The sequence below is a fragment of the Panthera uncia genome, chromosome B1, assembly GCF_023721935.1.
Source record: "Panthera uncia isolate 11264 chromosome B1, Puncia_PCG_1.0, whole genome shotgun sequence".
Lineage (NCBI taxonomy): Eukaryota > Metazoa > Chordata > Mammalia > Carnivora > Felidae > Panthera > Panthera uncia.
Window position 1 is genome coordinate 4,971,527 of NC_064811.1, and position 24,133 is coordinate 4,995,659.

The 24,133-nt window shown below is 53.9% G+C and overlaps 1 protein-coding gene across 1 annotated transcript in view; it reads right to left on the reverse strand.

The window, feature by feature from the left end:
• Positions 1-1,080: 1,080 nt before the first annotated feature.
• The window catches only part of EVC (EvC ciliary complex subunit 1), a 75,240-nt gene continuing 52,187 nt past the window's right edge, over positions 1,081-24,133 (reverse strand). The window contains exons 14-22 of the mRNA XM_049632626.1: positions 20,130-20,239; positions 16,445-16,655; positions 15,297-15,503; positions 12,540-12,684; positions 10,639-10,750; positions 5,471-5,597; positions 4,061-4,154; positions 3,281-3,392; positions 1,081-2,749 (exon numbers count right to left, since the gene is read on the reverse strand). Coding sequence (XP_049488583.1) covers positions 2,665-2,749; positions 3,281-3,392; positions 4,061-4,154; positions 5,471-5,597; positions 10,639-10,750; positions 12,540-12,684; positions 15,297-15,503; positions 16,445-16,655; positions 20,130-20,239 — 1,203 coding nt within the window. The 3' untranslated portion in view covers positions 1,081-2,664. The remainder of the gene's footprint in view (positions 2,750-3,280; positions 3,393-4,060; positions 4,155-5,470; positions 5,598-10,638; positions 10,751-12,539; positions 12,685-15,296; positions 15,504-16,444; positions 16,656-20,129; positions 20,240-24,133) is intronic.

A 24,133-nucleotide genomic window follows, 5' to 3' on the forward strand; every position in this document is an offset into this window, starting at 1 on the left:
TGCAGGGAAGGCTCTTGAAGACGTTAAGTCCTGCTGTTGGGACGTGGATGATGATTATAGACTCGGGAGGCAAAGGGGACGGGAGGTGGGTAGAACTGTTCCGGGCGGCAGCAGCAAAGTCCTGTGCAAAAGCCCAGTGGCAGGCAGGGGTGGGCACGTATGAGTCCATGAGAGAAGACAGGCTGCGTGGCTGAGACCAGACCTCGCGGGGTTCCGTGGTCCTTGTTAAAGATTTCCTTTTTCTCCTTAGAGCAAAGAATACCGCGGAAGCTCGTGAGTCAGATGTGCGTTTTTGGAACGTGTAGACCAGGAGGCTGGGGCAGGGCAGTTAGGAGTCATCTGTGGCAGCGTCTAGGTCAGCAGCCAAGGTAAGGACAGGACAGACACCAGGCTGGCCAGAGAGGTGCTCGGAGCGTCTACGGCCTTTCTCCTCGCAGCTGAGCTCAGACCAGAGAGTGGGTGTGTGTAAAAGAAGGCATCTAGAGTCTTCTCATTGGATCGTCACTCGTCGTCCCCACCAGCGCCACCTCCTATCTCTGTAACAACCCACAGCCCATGATGCACGTGGGGACGGGAACCCAGTGGAGGAGGGGGGTCGCAGTGTGTCCTCGGTCTCCCCTGCATGGAGCATGTGCTGTGTTTGCAGAGCCCGGCCCCGGGCGTCCCAGAGCTGTAGCTGGCAGAGTCGGTCTGCAATGGGATGAAAACAGAGAGTCCACAGCCTTTCCGGAATCACGGGCCCCTAACTGCGCCAAGCACAGTAGTGGGGCAGCAGGGCTGAGGAAGGGCCCAGAAGCACTGGCATGTGACACGGTCCCTTGGGCCGAGGAGGCTACGCTCGTGAAGCAGAATAACTTTCACGCAAGGTCTGCGGAAGCTGAGATGGCCTTCGATCTTTCAGAGATCCCGGTGCTGCTGGGGGAGGGGGGGGGGTCTGGATTTACCAAAATCAAGTTACCAAAGCAGACACTCCCAACTCCAGAATGCCTCTGTGCAGAGGGCCCACATGACAAAAGTGGTTTCTATGTAAACCGGGTTCTCAAAACGCGGCAAGAAGGAAACCACCGCCTGTTACGGGACTCAGCAGAATAATGAAATGCTTTATTCAGCCACTAGAGGGAGCTGGCGGTTGACTCTGGAAATCCCGCCTGCTGACCAGTCGCTCTGATGGGGAACATCCTTAACCAACCAGGGAACTGCCGTGGGAGACTTCTTCTGTCTCAGAGCTACTCCTTCCTAACAGAATCTAATTTAGATTTTAAGAAATAAAAATTCAGCCCACAAACGGTTCAGAAATCTCCCGAAGCCCACTACGTTCTGGGCTCACCAGGTACTGGCACACTTTGACTCAGGGGACATCGGGCCACGTCCAAACACATGTCTGGTTGTCACAACTGGGGAGGGCTCCTGGCATCTGGTCGGTGGAGGCCAGGGATGTCCCTAAACATCCCGCAAGGCACAGGACGGCCCCCACCCCCAAACAGAGGATTAGCTCACCCAAAATGTCCACAGTGCCGGGTTTGAGAATCCCTGATTTCAATGAGAAGAGTAATTTTCATTCCCAGTGGGAAAGACCTCTCCCGGCAGTGGTTTAAGTGTGGCCATTCTGGAAGCTCGTGGATACTGTCCCTGCCCACTGGGAGCAGCAGTGCCCCTGGGGAACACGTCTCCTGAGGGGGAATTGCCATCTGGCAGAACGGCTTGTCCCCTCCCAGGGGAAGTCTGAGGGCTGAGTGGGGCCGCCCACAGAAGACACTGCTGTAGGTGTCATTAGGTACCAGTCAGGCCTCAGGTCCCCAGGGTGGGTGACGTAGGCCTGCAGGTCAGGGATTCCGTGGTCTGTGTCAGGGTCCTGGGGCCCTGAGACAACCTCCAAGGTGACCAGGCACTAGCTGCTGGTTCAGCCAAACATGGGGATCAGTCCAGATGAGAACCCTGCGGCCAGATGCATGGGACACGGTGCGTGGGACACGTCTCATGGGACATGAGAACAAGGATGACAGAATTGGAGAAAAAGACGTGCCTGGGTGGCTCAGCTGGGTACGTGTCCGACTTCAGCTCAGGTCATGATCTCGTGGTTCGTGGGCTCCAGCCCCGTGTCGGGCTCTCTGCTGACAGCCCGGAGCCTGGAGCCTGCTTCAGATTCTGTGTCTCCCTCTCTCTCTGCCTCTCCCCTGCTCACGCTCTGTCTCTGTCTCTCTCAAAAATTAATAAACATTAAAAATAGTTTTTAGAAAGAGATGGAGAAAAGGCTTCAGGCCAGGAAACGCCAGCCCTGCCCGGAGACCCCCGCATTCCCAGCAGAACTCCATGGAGAGTCTGGGGAGCAGGGGGTCCCCGAGGCTGGAGGCAGCCTCATGCTGGGCAGGCAGGGTGGGGGTGGGGGTGGGGTTCAGAGATCCAGGGCCAAAGAGGTCCCTGAGGAAGGGAGCCACGTCTCCAAGCCAAAGAGAAAGAGAAAACTGGAGGCAGGGTTCGGACACGGGGTTTTCATGCCACAGGCGGCAGGGTCTGCCATGCTCAGTCAGGCCTTCTAGGCACTTCTCCGCCTGTCCGTCTATCCATCCGGCCCCCCGGTGGCCCTCCCCGTCCCAGCCGGCTGGGGCGGGCAGGTGGCATTATTCCAGCTGGATCTTCCACATCGGCCCCGACCCAAACTGTAACCTACGGATGGCTTCTTTCCTTTAGCGGCTTCTTGGGGCTCTCGCCATCGCCAGCTTCATTCTCCTGCTGGTTCAGCCTTTTGCTGCTTAAAACAAGGAAGCAATGCAGTGGTCACAACGTGAGTCCAGATCTGTCCAGAGGCAAGAACTCATCCGATCTGATCAGACGAAAAGGCAGTGACAGGCCATCAAAACAGCCCCACCCCCTTTAACTGGGGTTGTCCAGAGACAAACACGGCCTCCGGTTTCCCTCTGTTGGGTGGGGGTGGTCACCTGAGGGCCACGGGGTAAAGGCAACCCCCACTCAGATGACTGGGTGCACCGGGACGCACTGACCCTCCTACAGACCCCAAAGTGTCTGCAGCCAGTGGGGGCCTGGCAAGGCGGGGACCGTTCAGGCCGGGTGCTGGCAGGATGCGGAGCTAGGTCATGGCCGGCCCGGCCAAACTGGACACGAATAGTAGCAGTGACAGGGATATCAACAGTTCCCGCCATCGTCCATCATTTCTGGGACCCTGTGGCTAACACCTCTGAGAAAGGCGCCTGTTTTCCTGCCCGGACTATAAGTGGTCAATACGCATCCACTGGCAATAAGCCGGGCCCCACTGCCCCCGTACCTGAGTGATCCCGAGGGGTGGCCCCCTACTGCAGGGTCATCGTCAGTGGGGCCCCCCGGGTTCCCTTTCTCCCGGGGTGGGGGCTTCTTCCTTCTCGTCCTTACAGGCTTCTCTGCAGAAGACACATAAACCCAGACATAGGGTGACGTCAAGCACGTGACAGCTTCCCTCGGCCTCACCCCGACCCAGCCGGGCATCTGCTGAGGACGTCCGCGGCCAAGGAGACACTCTGTGCTTTCTGCGATTACACCCATTTAACTTGTAGGGGAACTGAGGCCCGGGGAGGTGACATGCTTTCCCAAGCTCACACAGCCGTTACGTTATGGAGCTGGGATTCGAACACAGGGCTGCCAGGCTCCCGCTGGGTTTCTGCCACGCCCAGCTGACCCGAGCTTCCGAAGCAGAAGGACCCTGACAGAGCAGCGTTGTTTTAAGAGAGCCCTGTGTTCTCACACACACCCCTGTCTGTATCCCGCCAGCCAGCTACACCACTGTGAGGTCACAGTAGTTGCCGCCGGCAGGGGGCCAAGGGCTAATCACCCCCGTCTGTAAGTCGGGGACACAGAGGCCCGGGTGGTGAGGTGCAGACCTCAGAATCCAAAGTACTGAACGCGGGAGAGCAAGGCGGCCCTGGGGCTAAGTGAGTCCGCTCGTTGATGGGCAAGGACACAAAAGCCCGGAGAGGGTAAGCACGGTGCCCGAGGCCACACAGATGGTTAGTGGCGGACACGGGACTGGAATCCATACTCCCGCTGCTGTGCACCGCCTTCCACGACTTACCTGACGAGCCACGCTTGCTTGAAAACGGTCTGCTTTCGGCGAGGGGCACCCGGGCCAATGCCGCCAGCTCTGAGACAAAGCTCTGCTCGGCCTCCTGGATGCAAGGACGGAGGGTCATCTGGGTCCCCCTCTGCCCCGTCCCGCCTCTGCACCACAGTGAGGCTGACGCCCTCTCCAGGGTGGCTGATGGCCCCGCATCCCTGGCGGCAGATGGGTCTCCAAGAAGAACCCAGAGATGGCAGGAGCAGGGCGGACGCGTGTGTGAGCACAGGAACCAGCACTTTCCGGCTCCTGCCAGGGAACTGTCCGTCCTCACTCACGCCAGCCAGGGAGCCCCATTTTACAGAGAAGCGTGCAGAGGTGAGGGCTCAGAGAGGGACACGGCACCCGCTTCCGCCCGACTTCAGAGTCTGAGCTCTTAGCTGCCGACGCTGTGGCTTAACCACCGACCTGGATTCCGTGACTTATTAGCTGCGTGACACTAGACGGTGACTTCAGCTCTCAGAGCTGCAGTGTCCCCACCTGTACCTGGAGTACGACAGTGACCTTGTCCTCAGTTATGGGACGACGAGGTCAGATGGCATGTGTAACGCTCTTGGTTCCGTGTCTAGGACAGACGCTCAGGGAACGAGCATTAACCACCTTGGCTCTCACCTGTCGCTGCCACACCGGTGGGGACTACTCTGACCGGGCCAACACTCTGTTAAGTGCTTCCATTCTGGAATATCTGATTTTTTTTTTTTTAAGGCACCCACTTTGCTTTAAAAAAATTTTTTTTTTTTAATGTTTCTTTATTTTTGAGAGAGACAGAGACAGAATGCGAGTGGGTTAGGGGCAGAGAGGAGGGAGACACAGAATCCGAAGCAGGCTCCAGGCTCCGAGCTGTCGGCACAGAGCCCGACACGGGGCTCGAACCCACGAACCGTGAGATCATGACTGGAGCCGAAGCCAGACGTTTAACCGACTGAGCCACCCAGGCGCCCTGCCACTTTGTTTTCATAACCGCACTTTATGAGACTTCCCCGTGATGAGCTACCCACTTCATTTCACAAGGGCCGAGCCGCCCGTGTGTCCCAGGGAAAGTGCAGGCCTCGGTCACCAGCCGCACTGCCTCCGTGACTCTGAGAGGCCCACGTGATGGTGAGCCACGTGCAGGGAAGAGCTCACTTCTCCTCCAGCTCAACAGCGGGGAGACGATCGGGGCGCAGGGCCTGGCCCCCCGAAGCTGCTCGGGAATCAGCACAGCGCTGCCCGCCCCCAAGGCTCACGGCCAAGCCGTCAGCCAGCGAGACTCAGCCAGGGCCAAGGTCTTTTTGCCGCGACCTGTGGTCACGAGAGTGGCCTTTTGCTGCTCCTGTTCCTCCCTAAACCCCGGCCCGCTCCGTGAAGGTGCTTTTCCGACACTCGTACCTGTAGCTGGGTCTCCAGCTGGGCTTCCAGATGATCCATAGCCCTTGCCTTCTGCTTCCAAGCATCCAGGCGGATCTGCTGGTGCGCGGTGAACTGGGCCAGAAACTTTTTCTGCTGTGCCGCCATCCTGGCAGAAGGAACGAAGGCCATCAGCGCCGCCCCAGCCGGCGGCGGCGGGTTAATCAGAGACCCAGCACAGACGTGCCCCCGGAGGCTGCTGAGTCGTGGGAACTGGAGAGCGGAAGCCGTCCTTGGGCCCGTGGAGCCCAGAGAGAGGAATGGCCTTGGCCGGCAGGATTTACGGTGGCTGCACGGCCTGTGACAGCGGCCACAGCTGGAGTCCCTCCACCTGGGCGGGGGTGGGGGGGGGTGGGGGGGGCTGACTCATCATAAACGTGAGTCACGCTCGCGACTTTGCAGAATCCCACGTGCGCGTTTTTCGTTCGGTCCCGCTGGGTCCTCAGTGATACGAGCAGGACAAAGGGTAGAACACTCAGGGCAGGAGGCGCTCAGAGGGGGCGGGGGCATCCCTGGGGACCCGCAGCTGCCCAGTGACTGAACGGCATGAAAATCATCTCAACCCAGGGGTGGGGGCGCATTCCCCTGAAAGGGCCAGAGACCCACCAGCTACCCATCCTTATGGAAAACGTGCAACGCGATGCTCATCTCCTAGCCTGCAGCATCCGAGCCACGTGCAGGGAAGAGCTCACTTCTCCTCTGGCTCAATGGCGGGGAGACGACTGGGGCCCCCCTGAAGATGGGGGCCCGTTACTCTGGGTGGCACAGCTCCGAGCGGGGGCGGCAGCAGGGTCCCTGACCGGGAGACGGCCCCCGCTTGCTTTCACCTTGCCTCCCCCCTACCCTGAATCCCCTCCTTCCTTGGCTGACCTTCCTCAGGCCCTCAGCAAACAGGAACATCCCATCCCATCCACCTTGTTTTCCTAACGGCCCTTTGCCTCTTTCTTTCCAATCTTCTGTGAGTTCCTACATCTGCAGAAGCCACGTTTAGTGTCAACAGGGAGCTGTTCACGGAGTTTACCTGCAGGCACAGAATTGCACCTTGCTTTCGCTTCATGCTCCTCTGCCTGCCAGTCATAGCTTTCCCCTCTTCTTTGTAGTTGCCTGGCAAACTCCTATTCATCCTGCAAAACCCCATCACTCATCCATCCATCCGTGTACAACTTCATGTATACATAAAAACATCCCTGGCCTGCCAGGTGCTGTCCTGTGTTTTGAAGATACAGGTGCGAACAAGAGACTCACAGTCCCTGACTTCACGAAGCTCCACTTTGAACTCGGGTAGAGGATAGATGCGGAACAAATAATTGATACAGATGAGGTCAGTGCTCTACAGTAGCCTCCCCCACACCCTCGAGGAGGCTGCATTGGTTTCCTGGAGCTGTTCTAACAAAGGACCACAAGCTGAGGCGGGGGAGGGGGTGCTTAAGACAACAGAAATCTATTCTCTCACGGCTCTGGAGGCCAGAAGGCTTCGATCAAGGGGTCAGCGGGGTTTCTTTCCCTCCAAAGGTTCTAGAGGAGAGCCCACTCCCTGCCTGTCCCAGCTCCGGGCGGCTCCCGGTGATTCCTGGCATACGTCCGCACCGTCCCCATTCCTGCTTCTGTCTCCACATGGGCTTCTCTGTGTGTGACCAAATCTCCCTCCACCCCACCTGCCCTTGGATTTGGGGCCCGCTGGAATAATCCAGCATGATCTCTTCTCAAGATCTTTCACTTAATGATATCTGCAAAGATCTTTCCTCTACATAGGTCACGCGCACGGGCTCCAGGGATTAGGACACGCACACACAGGTCACACGCACGGGCTCCAGGGATTAGGACACGCACACACAGGTCACACGCACAGGCTTCAGGGATGAGGACATGCACAAATCTCCTAGGGGCCCCCATTCAGCGGCCAGGCGGCTTCTTGCTGTGAGCAGCCTGTCCTGTACCCGTTCTGCCAACAGTCCTGGTCACTCTCGGCTGCCACCCTGACTGCCTGCCCGCTCCCCACCATGGACTTGGCTAATGGGCCTGCCAGGCAGTGAGAACGCTATCCGGGGGTGGGGTCGGAGTGGGGCTTCCCCCCGCACAGCCCGGAGATCCACGAAAGGGTCCAGGGGAGACTGAGACACAGCCGCCTGTGTTTACGCGATGCCCTGGCTACACGTAGACACAGGACAAGACGGGAGGCCAGAGGCCACAGCTCTAAGCCGGGAGGGGCGGTACAAGGACATGGGACTAGAGAGCGGCCGAGAGGCAGACAATCCTGCCTGCGGAGGGACAGCCATGTGGTGCTCTGGCCCGAGCATGACCCCCTTCGGCACTGCTGATCCTCTGGCACCTTCCGGAAGGAGAGGATGCCCTACTGTAGGATCTGAGTCACCTGGACGGGTCATAAACCCCTTCCTTTTGGACTCCTATTTGGTTATGGAAGTGGGTGTTTAAAAAAACATCCCTCCTGAAAGAGTCCCGACTGCACAACTGTTTCAAGCCGCACTGCGCACCGTGCAGAAGGCACAGCAGTGACAATTGTGCTGGTGGTGAAGGACATCAGGCGTGGGGCGCTGGCCGCGGGCCGGCCCTGCTGTGGGCGCCGCAGTCTCTGTGGGTCCTGACGGTAACGCCCTGTGAGCCAGGAGCTACCGTCATCCCACTTCACAGATGGGGAGCCTGAGGCTCGGGGCGTGAAGGGACCTAGCCCGCGTGTGGCCAGTCCACCGCCGCGTCACCTGGCACCCCTCAGCCGGGCTCTCCCACGATCCCACTGCTCCCCGGGGATGCAGTGTGGAGTTCGCCCTCGGACCGAGAATTGCTTCACGCGCTTAGTCTCGTAACGTTCTTTTAAATTTTTTTTTTTCAACGTTTTTTATTTATTTTTGGGACAGAGAGAGACAGAGCATGAACGGGGGAGGGGCAGAGAGAGAAGGAGACACAGAATCGGAAACAGGCTCCAGGCTCCGAGCCATCAGCCCAGAGCCTGACGCGGGGCTCGAACTCACGGACCGCGAGATCGTGACCTGGCTGAAGTCGGTCGCTCAACCGACTGCGCCACCCAGGCGCCCCCCCTTTTTTTTTTTTTTAATTTTTTTTTTTTTCAATCGTAACGTTCTTTTAAATCAACGATCCGTTCTCGCTACACGGCTCTGTCCCCAGGAGCCCTGGCGGACCTTCACCAGAAACTGCGAGCGGACGGGCACGGAGGAAAGGGCACCAACAGCCACGTATGAGCTTCTAAGTCACAGCGAGAGTCGGTCACGCACCCGCACCCCCACGGGGCTTTGCTTCCATCTCCCGTAAACCTGGCGGGGAGGTCGGACTGGGGGCGGCTGAGGCCCCTCCTCTTGGGTCACTGGGGTCCAGGTGAAGCCCCTGGGCTCCATCCATCAGAATCCCTGGAGAGGAGGAGTGGGGTAACAGCTCAGATTCCTGGGTCCCCCCGCAAAGAAGCCCCCGAGTCTGAGTGTCCAGGTGGGGGGCCTGGCATCTGCACGCTCGGGAGGAGAACCAAGTGAGATGATGCCCCCCCACGTCTGAGAGCTGCCGGGCCCGAGTCAGGTGGATATCCGACCGTCAGGGCCAGGTGGCACCTAGGCGCGGGATGGCGGGACGTTTCCTGACCACTGCCAACGGCCGTCGGAGGATTTATGGACAGCGTGTGCGGGACTCAGTCCGAGGACTGAGGGGGACCCTGTGGTTTTTGTTTCCAGCCGTCCGATGAGGGGCTGGAATCTACTCTGAGGCCGCGCATGGAGCCCCCGCCTCCATCCTGCAGGGCCGTGGCTGTCTGCTGCTTCCAGCCGCCGGGACGCCTCCGCCTAGACAAGGGACCGTCACCTGTCGTCCTTCAGCGCCCCTCCCCTCCCCCACGAGAGCACCCGCACAGATTTATTGCTGTTCCCCTGTCCGTCTCTCCCTCCAGGCTGTGAGCTCTGGGGTGACAGGCATTGTCCCCAGTGGCTAGCTCAGGGCCCAGCAAACAGTCGGTGCTTACAGGGGCGTGCCGGGCGGCTGTCCACACTTGGGTGGACAGTTTCCACACAGGCCAGTGGCTTCTTCCGCCAAACACCTGTGTCTGTGTCTGTGTCTCAGTGCCTTCTCTGGCCACGGGGGCGTGTCTGGCCAGCTCAGGGGCCGGAAGTGCTGGTGACATAACACCCCCAGGGCAGACCCTCGACCCGTGCGGAACAGGGCTTGGCAGACAAATCCCCTATCTTTCGCACCCCTTGTTGACATAATTGGAAGCTGAATTTTATACAGTCTCCCAGAAGGTCCAGAGCGGGATTGGGCCTCAGTTGCCGTGGACAGGCTGCACGGCCACAGGGTTGGTTTGCTTCTTCTCCATTGCGGTAGGCCACACGGTGCCCCCACATGTGGCCTTGCCCTAATCCCTGGACCCGTGAAGACGTTACGGTACGCGGTAGCCGGGTCTCTGCAGGCTGGGTTAGGGTTATCGACTTTAGGATTCGGAGATTCTCCTGGACTATCCACGTGGGTCTCAATCACCACAACGCTTACAAGCAGAGAAGTTTCTCCAAATGGAGTCAGAGAGATGAGGCGGAAGAGGAAGGCAGAGGACTTCAAGCATCGAGACGCAGGGACCACGAGTGACGACCAAAGAGAGGCCTCTAGAGGCCGGGTGGCCCCCAGCCGACAGCCACAAAGTAAGGGGACCTCAGTTCTACAGGGACCCGCGTTGTGCCGGCGACCTGGGCAAACCTGGGAAGATTCTCCCCAGAGCCTCGTCAAGAGCCCACCGGGCCGACACCTCGAGCTGGGCCGTGGGAGACCCACGAAACCAGCACCCGCCGCGGGGACCTCAGGTCCGCAGAAGCGTGGGCCACGTAGCTGGCCGTTGTCAAGCCAGCAGCGGGAACCAGCTGGGGGCCTCACCTCCCTGCTCCCTCACGGTGCTTTCTGGGGTCACTTCCAGGGTGAACAGCCTGCTCCCAGCCCCCGTACACAGGGGGATCCCATCCCACCCAGACTCGCTCGTTCCTGTGTGCCAGGCCCCGTCCTGGGGGCCGCGTGTCGAGCAGGGAGCCTGACCGAGGCACGGGGGCCTCCACTCTGGCAGCCATGTGCACGCACCATCGGATGCTGACTGCACGGAGCAGACTCATGGCAGGGGAGGAGGGCGCACAGGACAGAGGGGGCGAGCTCACCTCTGGTGGACGGCCTTGCAGGCTCCGCCAGATCCATTCACCGCCTTGCTCCCCGGCGAACGGTCTCCGAATCCCTGCTTTGTCCGCAGCTTGTAATTCTCCGTTCTCTCACCTAGACCATTTAGCACACAAGGTCAAGGGGCATGCTTGGGGCTGGCCTCTGAGCCAGGTCGGGGGTGGGGCCGGGCACAGAGATCGGCAGGAGACGCGCTCTCAAATCGTGGGCCACTTACGCAGCACCTGCGCTGCCCCTGGGAAAGGCTCCGCGTGCATGAGAAAGCGAGGCTTCCGTCAAGGACCCTGCGCCCCCGGAGGAAGGTGACCCCTGCTCTCCCTACAACTGCTCAGACCCCACTTTCTTGAAAGTGCCAGGAGCAAAGGTGTAGAAGAAGAAAGATTCCACTGCAGAGAGGCCACCACAGGTGAAAATTCAGAGCAGAAAGAACAAAGCTTTCGACAGGCGGTGCTGTGGGTGTGCAGCCGGCCGCTCCCATGTGGGTGCTTTCCGGGCGAAGTCCGGTTGGGCCGGAGCTTTCTAGAACACACAGGTTTAACCTGGATGGTCTCTAACCTGGGTGATCTCTGGGGATATGGCATTCTAGGACTCCTAAAAAAAAAAAAAGAAGGAGCACTGAACGAAGCAGAAGGAACTTATGTGGTCAGCTAAGTTGTATCATTTCAATGTATTTCCTGGGAAATCCTCGCATGAGAGCCGGGGTGTCAGGGAAACAGGAAATCTGAACTGAGAGGATGCGTCGAGGGTGAGCCCAACCCTAGCCTCACGGATGGGGAAACCGAGGCCTAGAGAGGGAAGGGAAGGCCCTGGCTCCCGAACACCCTGCGGTGACCATCTGTCTGTCTCCTGCTGACAGAGACCATCTGGAGTCATTGGGCAGATTTCCAGGCAGGTGTCCAGATTTTACTTTGAGTCTGGGATTCAAAGTCCCCAGGACAGGGGAAGAAAAGGCACCTGCTGTGCTTACTGAGGGGACTGATATCCCCAGAAGACTGCGTCCAGGACCTGCTGCCCATCGTTGGTCGAGGAATCGGTTCCAGCTCTGGGAAATCCAGGCAAAACCCATCTGAGAACGTGGGGTTCTATGCTGTTCTGAAGTCCCGGATGCAGGGAGGGACGTTACAAGCAGAGGCCTCGAGGAAACTGGCTTGTGTCTATTATTATACACGTATTGTTGTTGGCTTTGTGGATGTTGTCCATTCTGTCACCCGGTGGCCTCTTGTGAGGGCACATGGGGGAAACTCTCTGGGTCTTAGGAACATCGGGGCCACTGATCTGTTCTCACTCGCTGTCACTGCACAGCTGTAACTGATGAAGTTCCCATCCCTTTGGCCACTAGGAAGCCCAGAGTCAAAACCGTGTCACCATTAGGTAGAGATCTGATGGCTTATGTCCCAGATCATGACCTCACCTGAACCCCATCTCACTGTCCTATCCTTGTCCTGATTCATTTACTTTAAAAAATTTTTTTTTAACGTTTTTATTTATTTTTGAGAGAGAGACAGAGCACAAGCAGGGGAGGGGCAGAGAGAGAGGGAGACACAGGATCCGAAGCAGGCTCCAGGCTCTGAGCTGTCAGCACAGAGCCCAACGCGGGGCTCGAACCCATGAACCGTGAGATCATGACCCAAGTCAAAGCTGGACGCTTAACCGACTGAGCCCCCCAGGCGCCCCCTGATTCATCTACTTTTTAAAAATCCTCTTATACCGTATGGTCCTCTAGGTGGCTTTTTAAAAGCCTATTTTAGGGGGAGGGAGCAGGCAATCAATCAATCAACCAAACCGCCCCAGTAACGTTCGGAGGGTCTGACGTGCCATTGCGTCCCAAAGCAGGAGCGCATCTGGCCTGCTGTGTGCGGGGCTTCCCTGAGGAGGGGGCCGTTACCCTGCAGGGTCTTCAGGTGCTGCAGCCTTCTCTCCTCGTGGTCCTGCATGACCCTCCCGATGTGCTGGTAATATGCCCGCACGAGCCGGCCGACGCCAGCACTGGTCACGTAGACGCTCTCCACGGCCGCCTCCGTCAGCACTCTCTGCGGCAGGAGGGGGAAGACACAGCAAAGTCACGCGCGGTCCCCCACCCGCGTCCTGGTTCTTGGCTTCTACCACGCCCGACCTTGACTGGTGGGGCAGCGGGCAGAGGATGGGTGGGTGGGTGGCTTACGCCTGTCTCGGTGATCTTACGTCCTTGGTCAGGGGTGCTCTGGGGACGGCCGTATGACCGGTTCTGGCCAGCGAGACCCAGTGTTAGGGAAAATCTGTCAGGGGGGCACCTGGGTGGCTCAGTCGGCTGAACATCTGACTTCGGCTCAGGTCATGATCTCATGGTTCATGGGTTCCAGCCCCGTGTCGGGCTCTGTGCTGACAGCTCGGAGCCTGGAGCCTGCTTCGGATCCTGTGTGTGTCTCCCTCTCTCTCAGCCCCTCCCCCACTCACACTCTATCTCTCTCTCTCTCCAAAATAAAATAAAAACATTAAAAAAAAAATCTGTTGGGAGACCTTCCCTTTACAAACATTAAGGCAAAGCTTAGGATATGGGTGAAAGATTTTGCTGTCTTCTTTTTCCTGCCTGGAATGCAGATCTGACATCTGGAAAGGCAGTGGCCATTTTGAGACTAGGAGGGAGCGAACTGACGTCAAGAACGGTGGATCAGGAAGAAAGAGCCCGGTCCTTGCTCGAAGCCTCTGTGCCAGGCTGGAACCACCTACTTGCACATTTCTTGTTATGTGGGCTGAACAACGTCTATTTTTTTGCCATTTGAGCATGTCTTTTTGTTACCTGCAGAAACAGGCAATCTTAAGCGATACACCTTCAGACCCAAAGCGGAGGCTGAGATGCCCCACCATCAGGCACGTGCTGGCCGTGCCCTGGCCAAGTCACCGCCCTTCACTTCCCAAGATGATGGGCCAAAGGTCAGAGAAGTCAGACGCCAGAGGCCCCCGTCTCAATAAACATCTATCAGATGGTTCCAGGCTTTGGGCAAGAAAAAATACCCACTTATTGCTGAGCAGTTACTGCTGCGCGGTTGGTTACGTTACGTTCCTGGAGCTGCGCTATGTCATGGCGCCGTAGGAGACGTGCAGGGGTGCGTGCAGGCGGGGGAGGCAGATCGGGTGGCGGAGCCGGTCTGAGCCGCCTGGAGCTCTCACGCCCCGCTCATCGCTCACAGAGCCGGTGCCCTCTTCCCCTCCCCTCTGCTGACCTCAGCACCCTCACGGAGGGGTTCTGACTCCATGCCTCCAAGGCCCCCGGACCTGGCCTCGAACTTCCTGCAGGAACTGCCTCCGATGGCTGCGCCCTTCCTTCGCTTTCATTTAGCTCACGGAGCCGGAGCCCGGAGACAGGAAGCCCCTCTTCTCCACCTCCCTCCCAAGTCAGCTGAGCCAGGGGCACCATCAGGTCTCTGTCCTCCTGTCTTCCTGCCACAGGGGGGCGCTGTTCACTCCCCTCTGTGTCCGGCCAATGCAAGTCCCACGGAGAGCACTTGCCTGCCTGGATCGCCAGCCCAGCACCTGCCAAGAAGCCCCGCGACTGGGACATTCTTCCAGAAACTGAACACCTGTTCTTTCTCGTAGCGGTGTGTGTGGGGAGCACTCCTCCCCTATCCTGACTCAGGCTCCCTTTGGGAAGGGATGCCACGTTCACGTTTCACTATAATTTCATGCCACGAGCATCTATCCGGGAGGAGCTGTAGACTTTTACGGAAAGGAGGTGACCCTTCCCAACACCACAAACCGGGCCCGGCCCTGATGTCTGGATGGCGGGCAGCAGACATGAGCTATGTGGAACGAGGGGGGTGTCTCAGCAACGTGGGTCCCCTCTCTTTGCTGTGCATATAAGTACGGTGTCTGTAGCAAGCGGGGGTTTCTTGCCTTTCCTTATGGTCTGAGCCCGGGAGGCGGCCCCGGGGGAGGCAGAGTGTGTCCACACTGTGCGGGGAAGACTGGGGTCCAGTCCCACTCGGCCACTTCCTAAGCCTGGGAGTCTTTAACCATGTCCTTTGCCCGTGATAAACCTCAGTTTTCCCATCTGAACAAAGGGAAGGAAAGGATCCTTTCTGGGCAAGGTTGTGGGCAGAGCCTGCTGAGACGCGGCCGGCGAGGCACTCAGGTAGGCTTACGAGCACACCGCTGTCATCTTTCTCCCTAGGGCTCATGGTTGGGGTCGGTTCAAGCAGGACACCCCCACCCACCCAAGCCGAGCTGGTTTTAGCTGCACTCAGCTGTCAGGATCAACTCTGCAAGGCCTCGTGTCCACCGAGGCAGCCAGAGGCAGGAGAGGCTCACGCCTGTCTCTCTCTGGCAGAGGCTGTCTCCGGATCCTGTGTCCACCACTGACCGGCCGGGCAGCTCTGGCTGAGCCCACGTCCCTCTCAGAGCTACTGGAAGGGCCGGGCCAGTGCTCAGAATAACGTTACAGGCGGGAAACCCCGCCGTCCTGTGAGGGAGGCGATTCCCGCTGTGGAGGACGAAGAGGGGGCTCAGAGAAGCCAGGTGATTTCTGCCAGGCCCGAGGCTGCTGGACAGGGCACCGCGGGGCCGGTGTCCCAGGCTGCTGCCCCGTCCACACCCTTCCCCCTGCCTGCCCAGCCCACCCCAGTCCCTCTTGCCTCCCGGGGCCCCGGGGCCGGGGCTTGGCTCGCACCTTGAAGTCGTCCCAGTCCTTGGCCCGGCTCTTGGTGGCCGCATTCCGCGCGTGGGCCAACAGGGCCTGCCCGATGGCTCTCTCCGTGTGCTCCTGCAGGAGCCCCCCCACCTCCTGGGCCTCGGCCAGGAGCTGCTGCTGGAGCTGCAGCCGCATCTGCTGCGCCTCGTTCTCCAGCCTGCTGGCCTCCTCCACGACTCGCGCCTCCTGGAAGGGACGGGAGAGGGAGGAGCCCACGCTGCACAGAAGCCGCGGCCAGGGCCAGGACTGGGATGTGGGCTGGCCCAGCCCAGGGCCCCAGGAGGGGTGGGGGAGGGACTGAGAAGGGGCAGAAAGTGGGGACCTCTGGGCTCGCAAAGCCAACGATGGGTGAGCCGGGGCGTCTGTTCAAGAATCCCCCAAGCATTTATTGAGCACCAATGGTGTGCCCAGTGCCCCTTGTGGCCCCTCACACGTACAAGAACTTCCTCATTTTTCCAAAATACTGTGAGGCCTGAACGCTAGGAGTGACGGGGACACAGAGGCTCAGAGACACTAAGTAACTTTGTAAAAGTCACACAGCAGACCTACGTTCTGAAGCTAGACCTGAGTCTGAGCACAGTCCGGGACGTCATGGAAGCCAGGGCAGGGTCCTGGGACTGCCCTTCGTTATGGAAATCGGAATTAGAGAAGGAGGGGAGGGGAGTCAGAAGGAGGAGGGCCAGTCCTGCCTGCTTCCCGCTGCACGCTCCTGGGGAGAGTGAAAGTCACTGTGAGCTCGTCCCCCACTAGTGGTCAAAACGCCAGCTGCTCCAATAGCTCGGCGACTCCATGAGCCCTGCAGTCAGCCTGCTTGGGTTGAGATCCCAGCCCGGCAATTTCCAAATCCTTTCTTCCCATTTGTTGAAACGGAGAAGCCCCTTTCTCCCAGCACCCTGATGGCGACCGTACGTATCTGTTTTGTGATTCCACCTGCATATTTAGCACAATTCTCGATACGGCATGCACTAAAGCCCTCGGGCACACGGGGCGCCCCCACGGGAGGCTGCCATCATCCCACCCCCCCTGCGATAATAGGCGTGGCGGGATTTGGGCTCCGGCAAACACGGCCGAACCCGGACCCGGCACGGCCCGGCTGGGACGGGTAGGGCCCGACATGCCGATCTCACCAAGGCTCTGAGCAGCTGCCACTGATGCTCGTCCAGACACTGGGAGGAGCCCTGCCCAAGGGCGTGCTGCTCACGCAGTTCCTGGAGAAGACTCTTCTTCCCGGCAAGTCTCATGTGGGTCAGGGTGGTGATGGCGCTGCCCCGGAGAGCCAGCCTCCGCAGGGCTGAGCACAGCAGCAGGTCGTGTCCCTGTAGGATGTACCACGTGGACCTTTGAGGAAAGCAGGCAGGGGGCCGGGAGTCAGTGCTGTTGGCTTCACTGAGGGTGACGGTTAACTTTGCCAGCTGGAATGTTCACAAGGCGCCTGGACATCTAACCAAACATTATTCTGGGTGTTTCTGGATAAGATGAACATTTGGATCAGTGGGCTGTGTAAAGCAGACCACCCTTTCTGATGTGGGTGGGCCTCATCCAATCAGTGGAAATCCTGAAGATCAGAAAAGGCTGACCCTTCTATGGGTTGCATTGGCCTAGAACATGGGTTTGGTTTTTTTTTTTTTCCCCTGCCTTTGGACTTGAACTGAGATACCAGCTCTTCTGGGGTGTCAAGACTTCAGACTCAGGAGTGAAAATATACCATGGTCTCTCCTGGGTCTGCAGCTTGCCAACTGCAGATCTTGGGACCTCTCGGTCTACATATATTTCTCTGGTTGGTTCTGTGTCTCTGGATGACCCTAATACATTGAACTACCAAGAAATGCCTCAAGTAATCATGCTCCACAGGGAGCCCCTCCAGAAGGAGGGAGGTTGGAATTATCCGATCTCATGTTGCCTATTCTCCATTTGACATGGGTATTCTCACCTATATTCAGTCATTTGTTCTTTGATTCGTGTTTTCAACTTTACCACATCCTGCCCCAAGTTTCTGATGCATTTATGCAGCTTTCTTCAGTACACATCCACATGAATTTCTTATATTAATTTTCCAAACCAACACATCCCAAACTGAAATTGTGGGCTGTTTCTGAGTTCCCATCTCAATGACTCAAGTGAAAAATGATAGTCTAGCAGACAGGCCCAGCGTTTGGTATTTTCTGACAGCCTGAAAAGCTGAACAGAGTGGGGGCAGTCAGCCTACCAAGGAGGAGAGACCAGGCAAACACTCCAGGCTTTTCAGCTGGGGGCTCTTGTCCTAAGAGTAAGGAATCATCCCTCACAGAGGCTTAATTTTGAATCCACTAAATTCAAAACTGGGGTAGCAGACCTGCCACTATGAGAAATCCCTGCTAGAAGTAAGATAAATCCTCTCTGGAGGAAGATCCCATCATTCAAAATCTTAAATTATCTCTTAAGTTATCAAAATTATCTTAAATTGTCAAAATGTTAAACTTTGAGCAACAGCGTCTAGCATTCGATGAAAATAATCAGACTTGCAAACAGATACGAACTGACCAAAAATAAAGAGAAAAAACAGACAATAGAAACATACCCAAAAGATACTGGCTGTTGGGCTAATCAGACAAAACCTTCACAACAATTATGATGAATATGTCTAATAAATTAAATAAGTGAAGAGTTTCAAGAAACAAGTGAAAGCTGTGAAAAGAATCAAATGGAAATTCTAGAACTGAAAAACAGTAGATGGACTTAACAGCAGATAAGACATTGTTCGAGAGAGCGTGGATGGGATGCTAGCTCAAAATAAGTGTCTAGAACTGAACCACAGAGAACAAAAGAATGAAAAATAAAGGACAGTATGTAAGATGTATGTGAGATAAGGCAAAAAGTTCTAATAAAATGTAGAAGCGGAGCCCCAGAAAAGTAGGGAAAGAATAGGCAAAAGGAATATTTAAAGATATGATGGCTGAGAAACTGATGGGTATAAAACTGAAATGGCTATAAAACTGATGAAAGACTGCAAATCAGAGAAGGCTTAAGAAGCACTATAGATTTATTACACAAACAAGAAATGCCCACGAAAACCACATGCATGGTTAGATATATCATAATACACCAATGAAAAGCAAAGAACAAAAGGACATCTTAAAAGCAGCCAGAAATTATTGAAATCAGAAGACAAAAGATTATCCTTAAAAGTATTTAGAAAAAGAAAAACCAAACCAAATTAGGATTCTATACCCACTGAAAACATTCCTCAAAAAGGAAGATGAGATAGACCTTTTCAGACAAACAAAACCTAAGAGAATCTGTCACCAGCAGATCTGAAATAAAGACACAGGAAACAATCAAGAGCAACTGAAACGGTAAATATGTGAGCAAATCTAAAGAAATACTGACTGTTGGGGTGCCTGGGTGGCTCAGTTGGTTGGGTGACCAAGTCTGGCTCAGGTCATGATCTCGCAGTCTGTGAGTTCAAGCCCCGCGTCAGGCTCTGTGCTGATAGCTCGGAGCCTGGAGCCTGCTTTGGATTTTGGGTCTCCCTCTCTCTCTGCCCCTCCCCTGCTCATGCTCTGTCTCTCTCTGTCTCAAAAATAAATAAATCATTTAAAAAAAAAGAAATACTGACTGCATAAAACAATAATTATAATACCTCACAGGCTTGAAAATAGAGAAGTAAAATACCCACTAAGAAAAGCATAATCTATGAGGGAGGAATAAATGGAATTAAGGTGTTCTAAGGTGTCACACTGCCCAGAAGAAGGAATATATTAATGTACATCAGATTTTGGCACAGCAAAAACTTAAAAATGTTTAACCATTAAAAGCACAGTAAAAGAATACATAACTAACATGCCAAAAGAGAGATAAATTAAAATGATTAATAATAACAATAATAATAATAATAATAATAATAACACCTAGCCCAAAGGAAGGTAAGAAAGGAGAGAGAAAGGAACACAGAGCAGGGAGAACAAACAAAATAAATAGTAAGGTGACAGATTAAAAATCCAAATATATCAGCATTAAGATTTACATTAAATATAAACGGACCAAATATTAGTACACTTAAAAGACACAGGTTTTCAGGCTAGGCAAATCTTGCAGTTGCTCCCTATTATCTTAGCAGGGCTCACAGAATTTTCCTGTGTGTTGTCATCTCCTTCCCCTGTATTACCCCATAAGAGTTATCCCCCTATTTCTTGATGTATACACAAACTAGTTTCCTGGAAAAGGCTGGCAACTAGTAAAAATAGTTTTATCAGAATAATTATTCTCATAGAAAACAAGGAAAAATATTTTAGAGTAAGATGAAAATATGGTATTACACTAATAGCTACAGAAAAAACAGACTAGGATATACATTTAATAATAAATTGAGAGTGATGGAAAGTGGGCACAAAGAGTTTTTTGTTGTTTTTTTTTTTAAGTGATGGAAACGTTCTAAATTTTGCTCATGGTCATAGGTGCAGAACTCTTGTCAATTTACCAAAAATCACTGAATTGTACACTTAAAATAATGTATGTGAATTATACCTCCAAAAAAAGTGTTTAAAAAGTTCCTATCAAAGACAGCTCTACAAAGCAGGTGTGATTAGCCCATTTTATAGGTGAGGAAATTGAGGGCAAGAAACGGTAAGTCATTTGCCCAGAACATTTCTGACTCCACGCCTTTATCCGTGGCACCCTATCACTCTTTTCCACGTTTACGTTTACAGTTCGGCTGGTGTCCAGACCACGCAGTAAGAATGGCAGGGGACGGTTAACTTGTCCCCTTTGCAGATGAGAACACTGAAGCCTAGCATGGATCACACAGGCCCCCACCCTGCAGAAAGCTGTACTCACTCTTCACTGAGGCCACCAAATCGGCCCAAGACTTGGTGGACGATGCTCTCATGGCCATCTCGCAGGTGCGTCTGCAGCACGGTGGACAGGGTCCACTCCTCCATCCACACCTAGGCCCAGCACAGAGGAACAGGGGTCAACTCACGGTCACTTCACCCATCACTGCTTTGTTGGAACATGCCTTTTGTGTCTTGTCTCAAAGATCCTTTTCTCCCCTGATTTCATTAAAAATTCCCCTCACCGTTCCTTCTAGAGATTTTTAAAGTTTCTTATTTGCATTTAAATCTTAAAGCTAATTTAACATTCATTTTCTGCGGTTTGAAGAAGGGATCCAATTTTTTTTTCTGCATAAATGGATACTAATTGTGCCAGCACCATTTATTACCTAATTTGTCTTTTTATGACTGGTCTGTCGTGCCACCTCGTCTTACATAGTTTCCATACACACACAAATGTCATTCTAGGCTCTCTGTTTTGTTATGAGTCTCTTTATTTCTGCATCAGTACCACACTGCTTTTTTGTTGTTGTTGTTAAATTTTTTTTTTTTAACGTTTATTTATTTTTGAGACCGAGAGAGACAGAGCATGAACAGGGGAGGGGCAGAGAGAGAGGGAGACACAGAATCCGAAACAGGCTCCAGGCTCTGAGCTGTCAGCACAGAGCCCGATGCGGGGCTTGAACTCACAAACCGTGAGATCATGACCCGAGCCCAAGTCGGACACTTAACCGACCAAGCCACCCAGGCGCCCCAGTACCACACTGCTTTAATCGCTGTTGCTTACAGCAAGACTTCATAGCCAGGCAAGTCCTCCCATATTCTTACACAAAACTGTCTTAACTATTCCTGGTTGTTTTTCCTCTCCTATGAATTTTAGCATCAGTTGATCAAGTTTGGGGAAAAAAGCTTTTTGGATTTTCTTGTAGTTGAACTGAATTTATAGATTAATTTGGAGCGGATGACCGTCTTCCCAAGATCGAGTTTTCCCATTCAAAAACACGGCATTTCTTCTCAGTCTTACTTTAAGCCTCCAATGACATTTTATAAACTTCTCCATTAAGCTTTTATACACATTGGTCAGATATATTTTTAGGGACCCTACGGCTTTTATTTGGAAGGGGATCCTTGTTTATGTTATCACTGGGTGCTGCTGGTATATGGGAAACATACTGGTTTGGGATGCTGGTTTTGTATCTGGGAAGTTTACTGAGCAATCTGAATAGTTGTAATTGTTTGCAGATTCTTTGGGCTTCTCAGTGGAGACAGTCACGGGGTGCCTGAGTGGCTGAGTCAGTTAGGCATCGAACTTCAGCTCAGGTCATAATCTCACAGTTTGTGAGTTTGAGCCCTGCATTGGGCTCTCTGCTGTTAGCACAGAGCCCACTTCGAATCCTCTGTCCCCCTCTCCCTCTGCTCCTTTCTCTCCCTCCCTCTCTCTCAAATACACATTTAAAAAGACTTCAATGGAGACAGTCATATCATCCACAAAAACCTACATAGGAGCCACACAGGTCATCGATTGTGTGGTTTAGATCTTATTTTTATGGACTGATTTGTCATCTGATCAGTCTATCATGTTCTGTGAGATGAGGTGTTAGAATATTCCATCATGATTTCCATCTGTTCATTTTTCCTTTTAATTCAGTCAAATTTTGCCTAATGCATTTTCCTGAGGAATTGTTTCTTTTACGTTATATAATGACCCTCTCTTATCCCTCAAGAACGCTTTCTGCCTAATGTAGAGTTTGTCAACTTTCTCTTGGTTGGTATTTGCCTGGTATATAACTTTTGGTGTCATGTCACCTACATGTCATTTGCTGTAGGTGAATCTCATACTGTCATGTAGCGTGGGGAAGGTTTCTCTGCAACTTACATGAATTTGTTACTATTCATTGTGACTAATGGTATACTTGGACTTATTTCTACTATCTTGTGGTTTCTAGTTGCCATGAATTTCCTTTGCATTGTTCACCCCCTCCCCTTCTATTTGCCTTTTAATGGGACTGACTGAGCAGTCTCCAGGAGCACAGCTGTGGTTAACGAGCTGGGTTATGGCTCAGTGCAGGGAGGGAGAAGGTGCACCACGGGGACACGGGAGACATCTCAGGTAGAGGGTGTTAGGCCTGACTGTAGGATTTAGGCTTTGGAGGGTTCAAGGTAGTGGAGCCTTGCTCTGGACTGGGTGCTGTTGAAAGGGGTCATGCAGTGATGGGGCATCTCTTTAAGTCCTTCCTAAAAGGAGGGCAATCTGGGGTCCCCGGGTGGCTCGGTGGGTTAAGCGTCCGACTTTGGCTCAGGTCATGATCTCACGGTTCATGGGTTCCAGCCCCGCATTGGGCTCTGTGCTGACAGCTCAGAGCCTGGAGCCTGCTTCAGATTCTGTGTCTCCCTTTCTCTCTGCCCTCCCCTGCTCACACTCTGTCTCTGTCTCTCTAAAAAATGAATAAACATTAAAAAAAATTTTTTTAGAAGGAGGACAAGGTTGTCATTGCGGAAGAAGCAGCCCTCAGTCATCTCAGCCAGGACAGGGGCACGGTTGGTCATTTCTGTGGCTCCGGCAATGTTCACGTGTTACCTGCGTTCAGACACGCTTACGAGCTGGTCTCACTTTGTCCCCATCCTTCCCGGTCACAGAGTGGCCTTGTCCAATGTTGATGTTCTGTGACGTGGTTCAACAGGAGACCCAGGCCCGTGGGTCCCAGGCGGCTCCTGCGTGTGAGGGGCTAGTCCTGTCTCTCTCACATGCGGAGACTTCATCCCGACCTTACACACTTAACCTGTCAGTACAAAGCTCAACTTTCCTTCCTCCAGAATAGGACAAATGCAATTCCGCTGTTCCGTCCTATTTTCTAAACTCCTTGTTTTTGAACCATTGATGTTCCTTTTGTCGGTATTCTTATTTCCTTTTCTCTACTGCTTTCAAAGTTGTGTATCGTATACCTATTCCTTTTGTGGATTTAATTTTCTTAACAAACATTCCTGACTCCACAAACCTAAGCAGCATTTCCTTGACCTTAGAATTCATGTCTGCCACCAGTTCTGGAAGTCTCTTATCCACTGTCGCTTTGAGCACTTCCTCTCCTTCATTCTCTCCATCCTCTCTTTCTAGGATCCCATGAGAAAGCTCCTGTGGGACATTATCCTTCTGGTGCCCACGTCCCTCAGTCCCTGTCCTATGTCCCCTCTCTGCCCTGCATTCTGGACCTCATTCTTGCATCTATCTTCTAACATTTCACACCCTGCCCCGTCAGCCGTGTTGAATCTGCCATTTAACTGACTCATCCATTAAATATCTGCTTCCATCGCTAGAATTTTCATTCATGAAAGTATACGCCTTTTTTTATCTGTTGTCTTTTTTCCCTGCGTCCTGTTTTAACAGCTAGTAATTCCTTCTGCTAAGGTTTTTTATTGTTTTAAACATACATCCTTTATAAGAGCTCCTTTTTTATAAAATTATTTTAATGTTTCTTTTTGAGAGACAGAATGCGAGCAGGGGAGGGGCAGAGGGGGAGAGAGAGAGAGAGAGAGAGAGAGAGAGAGAGAGAGACAGAATCCGAAGCAGTCTCTAGCTTCCGTGAGCTAGAGTGCTGACCCTCGTCACTGCTACAGGTAATTTTGTGGCTTTGGACAAGTTTACTCTCTGTTTCAAACGTTTATTTACTAAGGAGAGAAAGGGGAAAGGAGCCAGCAGTCAGGACATGCCCGGTACATGCTAAGGGTTTTGTAGCGCCCTCCCACAAACAGGGTGGGCTTACAGGCAGGGGGGTTCTAAAGCTAGCACTTCAGGCAAATGATGTAGTGCAGAGGGAGGGGAGCACCGCCATTTTAAAAAACACAGTCGGGGTAGGTCTCATTGTGAGGGTGGCCTCGTGTGAGGGTGACATGGGAACAAAGACTTCTTGCAGACACAGCAAGGCAAGAGCAGGCCCGTCAGCTGGAGGAGAAGAAGGCCAGTGTGGCCGGAGCATACCCCGACTGTGTTTTTTAAAATGGCGGTGCTCGCTT